The sequence below is a fragment of the Silurus meridionalis genome, chromosome 26 (assembly GCF_014805685.1).
Source record: "Silurus meridionalis isolate SWU-2019-XX chromosome 26, ASM1480568v1, whole genome shotgun sequence".
Lineage (NCBI taxonomy): Eukaryota > Metazoa > Chordata > Actinopteri > Siluriformes > Siluridae > Silurus > Silurus meridionalis.
Window position 1 is genome coordinate 13,661,202 of NC_060909.1, and position 12,331 is coordinate 13,673,532.

Below are 12,331 nucleotides of genomic sequence, written 5' to 3' on the forward strand. Positions count from 1 at the left end.
GATATCAACCATATCATGAACTGTGTCATTTCGTTCAAGATTCAGCAAGAATACTGACCATTCTGGAATGTAATCATTATACATAAAAAAAACACTTCGAGACGCAGATAAAAAACGTTTTCGCTATGCTTACGTGTGTTTGTGTGTGTGTGAGCTTAAGTTCGAATAGAAAAAGTCTATTTGGAAAGGAAATTGAAATATCACATGGAAGGTAGCAGTGTGTGTGTGTGTGTGTGTGTGTGTGTGTGTGTGTGTGTGTGTGTGTGTGTGTGTGTGTGTGTGGTTTTGGTTGGAAAGGAAAATGTCCTTCAGGAATGTGCTGCTCTCTGGAAATAAAAGTTTAACTTTTCCCTTTGCTTTTCCTCAAATAAATAAATGCGAGCACTTTTGCTTTTAAAAATCCATCATATTCAACAAAATATAAAAAAAAAATTAGTACAAGCACATTGTACCTTTTAACCTTCTACAGGACTTTAACAAGCATTTTACAACTATGGTGTAATGTTGTATAATGGTTTATAATGGCTGTGTAATGGTATCTAATGGCATGTGTAATGATGTGTTTAATGGTGTGCAATGGTGATTAATTGCGTAAGCTTTAATACTAAGGTACCTTTCTGTTTCATCAAATGCAGTAACAAAAGGCCATGCTGTGATTTCTGGATCCGTATATCTGCGGTCATTCATTTTTTGAGTGTCTAAAGATTTTGTTCTCAACATATAAAATAGTTATTGATCAGTTCATTTAATTACACAATCACACAAATATGATTGATGTCCTAAGGGCATGAAGCATGGAGCGGGTGCTACTACACCACGAGGCAACAGGTCCGCCATGCCCTCGACCCTCTGCTGTTTGCATTTCAGGAGAAGGTGGTTGTGGAAGACGTCATTATCTACATATTACACCGATCCCTGTCTTACTGGCTGTGAGAATAAAGTTTTTTTACTTGTCCAGCACTTTCAACACCATCCAGCCAATGCTTCTCAGACATAAACTGACAGAGATGGGAGTGGGCTCATACCTGGTGGTGTGAAATATGCACTACCTGACAGGCAGACATCAGAACGTGCGACTGGCGGACTGCAGGTCTGACACTGCGGTCAGCAGTACGGGAGCACTGCAAGGGACTGTGCTCTCTCTGGTCCTGTTCACCCTGTACCTGTTAGACTTTCAATATAACTCAGAGTCCTGCCATATGCAAAAGTTCAGGGACAACACTGTTATAATGAGTCAGATACCACAGCTTCTGCTCGGATCTCGGCATGCTTGACAGACATATCTTCATGGATGAGTGCTCATCAACTATGGACAATGAACTGTCCTTCTTCCCACATGTTGCTAATGTTGCTCGTTGCTGTCGATTTCTTCTCTACAACACCCGAAGGATTCAACCATTTCTGTCCACACAGGCTGCCCAGGTGCTTGTTCAGTCTCTTGTCATTTCAAGACTGGACTACTGCAACTCTCTGCTGGTAGGTCTTTCTCTGAACACTATTCATCCACTGCAAATGATCCAAAACGCAGCTGCACGACTTGTGTTCAATCTGCCCAAGTTCTCCCACACCACCCCACTGCTGCGCTCCCTGCACTGGCTTCCAGTAGCTGCACGTATGAGATTCAAAACTGATGCTCGCCTACAAGGCCAAAAATGGATGAGCACCATGTTACCTCAGAGACCTCATCACACCTCGCACTGCACCACGCTGTCTGAGATCCTCCAGCACTGTTTGACTGGTACCACCTTCTTTTAGAATGAGAGGTAAGTATACTTCAAGGCTCTTCTCTGTTCTGGCACCGAGGTGGTAGAATGAACTTCCCTAGATGTCCGTACAGCAGAGTCCCTGGCTATCTTCAAGCGACGGTTAAAGACCTACCTCTTCCTGAAACACTTAAATTTGCACTTTCCAAGTTTGCTTTGTAGAATTCAAGAGTTATATTTATATGAATTTTGTAATCTAGCGTACCAGTGTAGATTTATTCATTGCTAGAGACTCAAAGCATTTTGTACGTCACTCTGGACAAGGGTGTCTGCTAAATCCCGCAAATGTAAATGCAAATGTAAATAATGGGCTGGAGGAGAAGGAGTACAGGAAACTGATCCAGGACTTCATGGTGTGACTTCAACCACCTGCACCTCAACACCACCAAGATCAATGGTGACTGTGTGGAGTTTGTAAAGACTTACAAATACCTGGGAGTGCAGCTGGATAATAAAATGGACTGGACTGCCAACACCGACGCTCTGTGCAGGAGAGGACAGAGCTGGCTGCACTTCCTCAGAACCTTTAACAGCTGCAGAAAGCTGCAAATGTTCTTTCAGACTGTTCTGGCGAGTTCCCTCTTCTATGTGGTGGTGTGTGGGGAGGCAGCATTAATAAGTAGGATGTCTCACGCCATCTATCTATCTATCTATCTATCTATCTATCTATCTATCTATCTATCTATCTATCTATCTACCTATCTATCTGCACAAATGATCAATAATATGCTACAAACTAGAGAAAAAGGTGTTGGGTGGGGTGGTGCAGGGCTTTTTCTGTAATGAGTGTCTGCAATAAGAGTTACTGTTGCTTTTAAAAAGCATGTATTGATTAATATTAACTTCCTTGGGCAAAGTCAAAATGTTGGATGAAGTCACTGATGGTTGACGATTGATCAGTTATTTTACATTTAGGTAATTCAAGAGTACCACAGATGCCAAGAAACTATAAATGAGGCATATATGAAATATTTTACATTTTAAACTGATTTTTATGTTCAAAGCACAAAATCAAACGAACACAATGTATACAACCTTATAGTCAATCCTTATTGACTCCAGTTTTTCTTTAAAGCTTGTACAGCTAATATTACTAGGAAAACTCTTTTTTAAACACAGCAATATTGCTAAGATAAAAAAAAAAGTACTTTGTTACATGATGCAAAAAGTCTAGTTCAAGCTTTTGTTACCTCTATGTTGGTCTTATTGTCTGAAAGTTCTAGTATGTGCATAAACAAGCTCAAATTCATCCGGTATGAAGCAAGTGTCCTTGCTAGAAATAACCACATGTCCCCTATCTTATCCAGAATGCATTGGCTACCAAACAAATCTCGCATAAATGACATAAAAACTACTACTGATATATAAAGCACTGAATGTTCTCACTGAATGGTCTTATGTTGAAGTACGTACATGGATTAAAAAGATGGAGGCTGTTTGTTGGTAGTTGGTAAGATTACAGCAGGGGCCAAGCTTTTCCTCACAAAGTCCCACAGTTTCAGAACAGCCTTCCAATCAGTGTTTAGGAATCAATTTGGGTTCAGTGTTTAAAGTGTAGGTTGTAAAAATACTTGTTTAGTCAAGTCTTTGGTAAAAATGTTTTTCTTAGGTAAAGGAGCAGATCTTGAAGGATTAATGTTACAGAGTGATCTGGTGAACTGAGATGTTTGGATGCTGTTGCTTCCTGCTCTCACAAGTTAACTCAGGTTGTATTAGTTTTGGCAGTCCCTTTTAGTTATGCTGTCATAACTAGTCTTGCCAGGGTCCCAATGTCCACTCTGATCACTATGTGCATTATTGCTAAACATGACATGACAATAAGTATACATAATATTCCATGTTTCTCTCTCTGTCACTCCCTATCTATCAAGCTACACATGATTCTGATATGCCAGTGAAATTCCCCTTCTTCTCTCTGTCTGTTCATTCGAGTTTCTCCTTTTGTGGATGGAGTTCCCAAAAATTGGAAACTAGTTGCTCCACATGACCAGCCTAATAAATAATACTGAAGATGGATTTGGACCGTTTTTCTACAGTGGCTCAGAACTACAGTTGCCACAACCCAAATTCCAAAAAGAATGCAATAATTTGCAAACCTCATTTTAGTAGAACATGGAGAACATATCAAATGTTTAAACTTAACAAATGTACCATTTTAAGAAAAAAAATAAGATCATTTTATATATGATGGCAGCAAATGTCTCATAAAAGCTAGGAAAGGTCCATGTTTACCACTGTATAGCTTTCCCTCACCTTTTAACAACATTTAATAACTGACGAGACCAGTTGCTGGACTTAGTTCCTCCACCTGTAGTGCTGGTAACAATTGCTTTCACTGACTTTTGTTGCAGCCATCAAATTCAAATATTAATATTTGAATACATTGCTGTTTGAAATAAATTTAATTTGAAATTTAGTTTGAAATAAAAAAAATAATTTGCCTCAATGCTTTGTTTAGCCCATTTAACTACACATGCACTGTGTTTCCCACGGACAGTTATTACTGATGCACCACCCACTAAACTCTGGAGCGATCTGGGCAGGTAACACAGAAGACACTGCAGAATGAAAAATGGGGGAACGGGGAGAAAACAGCAAAGGGGTGAGGAGCAAAGAAATTCAGACCAAAGAAAACTGCAGAACGTTTGAAAAGTTTGGAAATTTCTAACTAAAACATAAAGAAAACACCGTACAGTGCGACTACCATTTTTAAAGTAATTTGAAATTGATTTTAATATTTTTATTTATATACAGTGCAGTCAAAAAGGCCCTTCTCAGTGGGGTGTAGAGCAAGTAGCAGAGAAAAAATTGTGTAAAATTGCAAGCAGCTTTCTGGAGATAAGAATATCACATCATGATACTGTGTGAGGTTTAATAAATAAATGCATAAGTGAAAATAATTATAAGTTTCATTAAACAAATAGTTTCCTATAACCTACTATACGCAGCCACCGCGGAGGAACTTTAACACACTTTAAGAACTTTGTACTTTGATGTAATATCACTATTAAATGCACTAAATGGGTTTAGTTTTCTAAAAAGAAAAACTAATTTTAAGAGACCGTCTTATTTTCTCTCTCTTATTTAGTATTGCTCTTTAATAAAGAAAAAGTACGTCTTATCCGATTACTCGATGGATCAATTAAATATTCGTAAGAACACTTGATTACTAAAATAATCGATAGCAGCAGCCCTAATTTAAATATATTGCTATTAATATTATTAATATTTGTAAAATATTATGTTTAAAAATAATATTAAAAAACAATTTTTCCTTAAAATGTTCTTAGTTTAAACTTTTGACATACTTTCTATGTTCTATTGTGAATAAAATCACTGCATTCTGTTCTTATGTACATATTTCCTTTTCACAACTTTTTTGGAATTCGTGCTGTATAATGAATGAATATTCAGTGTCACCCAGATGACAATGGGTTACATTTTGTGTCTGGTTCTCCTATCATCATATCAAGAAGATTTTCCTTGCCACAGTCACCACTGCTTTGCTCAATTGGTATAAAATATAGATGGAGACTAATTTTTTTTTTTTATGTATTTGTTCTACACCGATAAGGCATAACTTTATGGCCACTGATCAGGCACAACATTATGACCACCTACCTAGCCTTTTGTTGTTCCTTCTTTTGCTGCCAAAATAGTCCTGAACCGTCAAGCATTGACAGCATTATCTTCTTCAGCAATTTGAGCTACAGGAGCTTGTCTATTGGATCGGACCACATGAGTCAGCTTTGACTCCCCACGTGCATCAATGAGTCTCAGCCGCCCATGACCCTGTTGCCAGTTCACCAATGTTTGTTCCTTGGACCACTTTTGAAAGATACTGACCTCTGCAGAGCGTCAACATTCGAAAACAGCTGCAGTTTTGGAGATGCACTGACCCAGTTGTCTAGACGTCACACTTTGGCTCTTGTCAAACTCTCTTAAATCTTTACGCTTGCCTATTTTTCCTGCTTCTAACACATCAACTTTGAGGACAAAATGTTCACTTGCTGCCTGATATATCCCACCCACTGACAGGTGACATGATGAAGAGATAATCAGTGTTATTCACTTCACCGGTCATAATGTTATGTCATAATGTTATGCCTGATGAGTGTATAAAACTGTTTTGTTACAATGTCAAATGTTACAATTCCTATACAAATAAATTATATAAATAATGTTTCTTTTTTTTTTTGTAATGGTGTATAATGTGTGATTGCGTATAAAGGTGTGCAATGGTGTTTAATGGAATGTGTAATGCAGTTTAATAGTGTTTAATGGCATGTAATAATGTGCAATGTTTTGTGATGGTGTATAATGTAGTGTAACGGTGTTTTACATAGTTTAATGATGTGTGTGGTGAATAATGGGGTGTGTAATGATGTTACATTGTAAATACAGCTGACTTACCACTAATCTCCAGTTGATCTGTGTGAGGTTGCTATGGAGATTAAGGATGAAGAGCAGGAGTAAAAGTCCCGTCACCACAAAAGAGCTGCAGCTAACAAACTCAAATAGATAAACTCCAGCGCAGGGAGAACACATCATCACCGTCTCAATGCAGATAAACGCAATGAGAGATAGAACCTGCCAAAACAACACACACATTATACAACACTGAACAGTACACATATTCAGTTGACATTAATACACGTCACTAACTGTAATCCTGTGATATGTACCTGTGTGTGTGTGTGTGTGTGTGTGTGTGTGTGTGTGTGTGTGTGTGTGTGCGTGCGTGTTTTCATAGATGATTTTGGGTGTCTTGATTTTGTTCAACTCTCTCTGAATCACAAAGACATGAAACAGGTCACCATCACATAAAACGTGGCAGATCGTAATCATAACAAAAAACTGTATTTTGTAACACAGCATTTCATTGTGTCAGTCGCCACCTGCTCGCTCATCAGGGACAAACTTACACTTACAAAGAACATATACATTTTTTATCACCACATTATCTGTGTAAAGCTGCTTTGAGACAATGTTCATTGTTAAAAGCGCTATACAAATAAAAATAAATTGAACTGAATTGTTATAATGTGATTATATTAGAGCAGGGGTACCCAATACGTCGATCTCGATCAAACGGTAGCTTACAAAGATAGTATGGGTAGATCACGTGCCATTAAAAAAAGTTTAAGAACACTTCTCTTCTAACACCCAGGTCATCACAGCTACTACTAGATGTGAAGGCATTTTAAAAGAAGCCAACACCCCTGTGTTCATTAGTGCTGCATGAATGTGTTTCTGGTTTGTGTAGATTGTGGTAGTGCATTAGTCAGTACTGTTGTGTATTAATGTGTATTAATTTTACTAGAAGTGAAGTTTTGTAGGTTATGCAGGATGGTCATGTAATTCTCTCTCTCTCTCTGTCACTCTCTCTCACACACACACACACACACACACACACACACACACACATACACACACCCACAACAGGACATACCAGTTTGGTTTGTTTATTCTCTACTAATTTAGTATCCTGCTCTACCTGAACATTTAACATACAGGTGCTTACCATTTTTCAAGTCAACACTGACTTTCTGTGATTTTCTGTTAACATTATGGCACTTGCTTTAGTCCTTAGCTCTGTATTCTGTTATGTAGCTTTATGTTGTGTGATGTAGCTCCATGTTGTTTAATGCAGCACCAGGGTTCTGGAGGAACGGTGGCTCATTTCACTGAGTAATGAGTCAGCTATATACAGTGGGGCAAAAAATGTATTAAGTTCTCCCGCTTAAAAAGATGGGAGAGGCCTGTAATTTTCATCATGGGTAACACTTCAACTATGAGAGACAAAATAAAATAAAAAAAATCCTGAGAATCACATTGTCTGATTTTTAAAGAATTTATTTGCAAATTATGGTGGAGAAAAAGTATTTGGCTCTCACAGACCTGTAACTTCTTTTTTATGAGTCTCCTCTGTCCTCCACTTGTTACCTGTATTAATGGAACCTGTTTGAACTCGTAATCAGTATAAAAGACACCTGTCCACAACCTCAAACAGTCAGACTCCAATCTCCACTATGGCCAAGAACAAAGAGATGTCAAAGGACACCAGAAACAAAATTGGAGACCTGCACCAGGCTGGGAAGACTGAATCTGCAATAGGTAACCAGCCTGGTGTGAAGAAATCAACTGTGGGAGCAATTATTAGAAAATGGAAGACATACAAGACCACTGATAAACTCCCTCGATCTGGGGCTCCATGCAAGATCTCATCCCGTGTGGTCAAAATGATCACAAGAATGGTGAGCAAAAATCCCAGAACCACACGGGGGACCTAGTGAATGACCTGCAGAGAGCTGGGACCAAAGTGACAAAGGCTACCATCAGTAACACACTATGCTGCCAGGGACTCAAATCCTGCAGTGCCAGACGTGTCCCCCTGCTTAAGCCAGTACATGTCCGGGCCCATCTGAAGTTTGCTAGAAAGCATTTGGATGATCCAGAAGAGGATTGGGAGAATGTCATATGGTCAGATGAAACCAAAATAGAACTTTTTGTTAAAAACTCAACTTGTAGTGTTTGGAGGAGAAAGAATGCTGAGTTGCATCCAAAGAACACCATACCTACTGTGAAGCATGGGGGTGGAAACATCATGCTTTGGGGCTGTTTTTCTGCCAAGGGACCAGGACAACTGATCAGTGTAAAGAAAAGAATGAATGGGGCCATGATAGATTTTGAGTGAAAACCTCCTTCCATCAGCAAGGGCATTAAAGATGAAACGTGGCTGGGTATTTCAGCATGACAATGATCCCAAACACACCGCAATGGAGGAGTGGCTTTGTAAGAAGCATTTCAAGGTCCTAGAGTGGCCTAGCCAGTCTCCAGATCTTAACCCCATAGAAAATCTTTGGAGGGAGTTAAAAATCCGTGTTGCCCAGCGACAGCCCCAAAACATCACTGCTCTAGAGGAGATCTGCATAGAGGAATGTTCCAAACTACCAGCAACAGTGTATAAAAACCATAATCTGCAAATAAATTCTTTAAAAATCAGACAAAGTGATTTTCTGGATTTTTTTTCTTATTTTGTCTCTCATAGTTGAAGTGTACCTATGATGAAAATTACAGGCCTCTCTCATCTTTTTAAGTGGGAGAACTTGCACAATTGGTGGCTGACCAAATACTTTTTTGCCCCACTGTATGATAGAAATGATGATAATAGCTTCTTGACTTGACCTGGTAAATACAATGTCAAAATACAATTATAAAATTTTAAAGTAATGATAAATGTTTACACTTTACAAAAAAATATTTTATAATTATGAAAAAAAAGCACTTTTTTTTGATTTTGTTCAACTCATCAAAAAACACTTTTTGCATGTCATGACATTCTTGACGTATATGCACACAAACGCACACACACACACACACACACACACACAAACACAATAAATGGTAAAGGTTTTCAGCAAACTACACATTACTGTGGCTAAATTTTGCTCCATCTGAACCAAACCTAAAACCTCAAGAAAAAAACGACACGCACACACAGCAAAATCTCCTGAAAAAAATTGTATTTCCAAGATGATGAAAAATGTGTAAGTGATGAGAGAGTGAACTGAGTATCTGAGGCTAACTCAGACGTTAGATTAAGGGTCTGTGATGCATCTGAAATCACTTTTAAGAAATCTGATTTATTTCTGTTGAGCTGCTTCACCTACTGTCATTTATCTCACACACATTTCTTGGAAAAGCTTAGAAAAGCACAACAGAATGTATTTTTTTCTGAATCTCTCACACATATAAAAAAGCATCTGGAATTCTCATCTCACTCCACAGACACACACACACACACACACACACACACACACACACACACACACACACACACTTTAGAGTCCTTAAAATAATATTGAACTTTCCCTTGCTAGCTTTTGAACTGAAACCCCCTAGCTTCTAGAATAATGTATTTGGTATTATGTAATATTGCCAATTTGTGTATATTTCTAAGCATGGAATTGTTTTTCCCACAACTATTGTAAGCTATTGTGAGCATTGACTAAGACTCATTGATGCACTAATTGGGAGTAAATCTATTTTATGACAGACAGATTCAATGATTTAATGATGTTACAGAAAGTGTCAATTTATCACTGAATTGCTGAATGCCACCAATGTAAATCTTAATAATTGCGGAGCAACTGATAACTGAATTGATTAACTTATAAGGAACAAACTTATAGGCAATAAACTTATACATTCCAACATTATCAGCTTTTTTTAAAACTCTGTAAAGCTGCTTTGGGACAATGTCAAATGTAAAATATTCTGTAAAAATAAAACTGAATTGAACTAAAATGATGCACTGATTTTCTGGAATCTTGATCTTGCCTGAATAGCTGCTTATTAACAAAATAGCTGCTTGGGTCACTTTGCTCTGCTTTTTCCTGCATTAAATAATCTTAACAGCCAATCAGAGCTCTCTCTTGCCTTTAGGCTATCAGTGCTGATCAAGCTTTAATAACAGATCAAGTCAAAGAAAAAAAAAAAAGGCTTTACATGCATCACGATACACAGCCTGGCTGTCAGTGTGCTGGTTCTGGAAAGTGAAGGTCAGTCAGGACTTCGGGTGAGTTACTCAATAACCTCAAGATGTAAAAACATTTAAACTTGCAACAATGAAAGTGAAAATCTCAAACCTGATGAATCATTACTATAAGCAAAGAAACATGACACTTTCATACCTGTCTGAATGGAAAACTGAAATGTTATAGCTGTAGTTAATCATGAAGCAATTCTCAAATCAGTATTCAGACCTCAGATGTAGCTTGTCATAGAGTTTGTCAAATAAACATTAATATTTTTTTAATAATACAAATGAAAATAGTAAATAAAGAGTTATAAAATCTCTAACTGTGTCTATGTTCTGAAATGGTAATAGGAAAGAATCCAGCATGTACACTTCATGGCCTTGAAGTTTTCTTCCTGAACATAAACTGTGTCCTTTTACTGACCTTCAGTAAAGTAAATATCTCATAAATGTGTGATAAGACCAGAAGCAGCCCACGTCAAATCATTCCCTCCTACTACAAGTTTCTTTCCAGCAAAACAACTATAAAAGTTTAATAAACATTTTTTTAATTAAAATTGTAATTGTTTTTAAATAATTATTTATTTTAATAATTTAATTTTAATTTAATTGTTCAATTTATAAACAATTGAACAATTCTGAAATAATGTCATCTTCACTGCTCAACAGTTGAAGGACTTTTTGTCCTGTCTATACCATGCTACCAGAACACCTTTTCCACAAAATAACTAAGGCATTTAAAAAAACAAAAATTATTTTGCAGAAAACACACTGATCAAAATTAGAGAACACTTTCAGATACCTCCCAGTTATTGGTGTTAATCTGGTACCTGGTGCTAATTTCCTTGATTATCTGTCAACCCCTATTTAACTGGCAGCCTAACTTCCAGTTTCACTGACTCTGCAAGATGGTGGGCCGTTCTAAAGTGACTGAAAGCCTCCGGCAGCATGTTGTCCAGATGAAGGCCAAAGGGATGACCCTATCAGCCAAAGCAAGACAAGTTGGTCGTTCCAAATCTGTGATCAAAAGGCTAGACTAAGCATGTTGTGTGGACAGAGAAGAACTGGTCCAAAGTTCACTTCAGTGATGAAAGTAAGTTTAATTTATTTGGGTCTGATGGGAAACATTATGTTCAGCGACAAACTGGAGAAAGACTGAACCCAAAGTGTGTAAAGAAGTCAGTGAAAAGTGGAGGAGGAAGTGTCATGGTTTGGTGCATGTTTTCTGCAGCAGGAGTTGGGCCTCTTATACAGATACATGGCAGAGTGAATGCAAATGTTTATCAGAACCTTCTTCAACAACATATGGTTCCTTCCCTGCATTCATCACCCAATCAGCCCGCAGTGTTCATGCAGGACAACGCTCCATGCCACACAGCAAAACGGGTAAAGCAGTTCCTTGAAACTGAAAACATTGAAATAATGACATGGCCTGCCCAGAGTCCTGATCTCAACCCAATAGAGAACCTCTGGAAAATCCTTGGTGACAAAGTTATGGCCAAGAAACCCACTACAGTCACAGCACTGTGGAGGAGACTGGAAGAAGAGTGGACCAAAATCACACCAGAGCAGTGTGAGAGACTAGTGCTGTCCTGTGGCCGCAGATGTGCTGAAGTCATTCAGAGCAGAGGCCTGTACACTTCCTACTAATTGCTGACTGTTGTAACCTTCAGAACATTTTGTTGTAATCTTTTTCCATGCTACAGTCATTGTTGTTCTCTAATTTTGATCAGTGTGTTTTCTGCAAAATAATGTTTTTGTGGAAAAGGTGTTCTGGTAGCATGGTATAGACAGGACAAAAACTCATTCAACTGTTGAGCAGTGAAGATGACATTATTTCAGAATTGTTCAATTGTTTATAAATTGTTCTCTAATTTTGATCTCCAGTGTATATTAATGCAGACATGCTCTTAATTGACACCATCTTAATTTGCTGATAATAATCCTGTCTGTCTGTGACCTGTCTCTGCCCTGTCTCCATCCTGTCTCTGACCTGTTTTGGTGTCTCTGCCCAGTCTCTCCTGTT

The 12,331-nt window shown here is 38.0% G+C and overlaps 1 protein-coding gene across 2 annotated transcripts in view; it reads right to left on the minus strand.

Moving 5' to 3' along the window:
* The window catches only part of cmtm4 (CKLF-like MARVEL transmembrane domain containing 4), a 30,581-nt gene that overhangs the window by 15,528 nt on the left and 2,722 nt on the right, over positions 1-12,331 (minus strand). For both annotated transcript variants that reach the window (XM_046840100.1, XM_046840099.1), the window contains exon 3: positions 6,177-6,353. In XM_046840100.1, the coding sequence (XP_046696056.1) occupies positions 6,177-6,353 (177 nt within the window). The remainder of the gene's footprint in view (positions 1-6,176; positions 6,354-12,331) is intronic.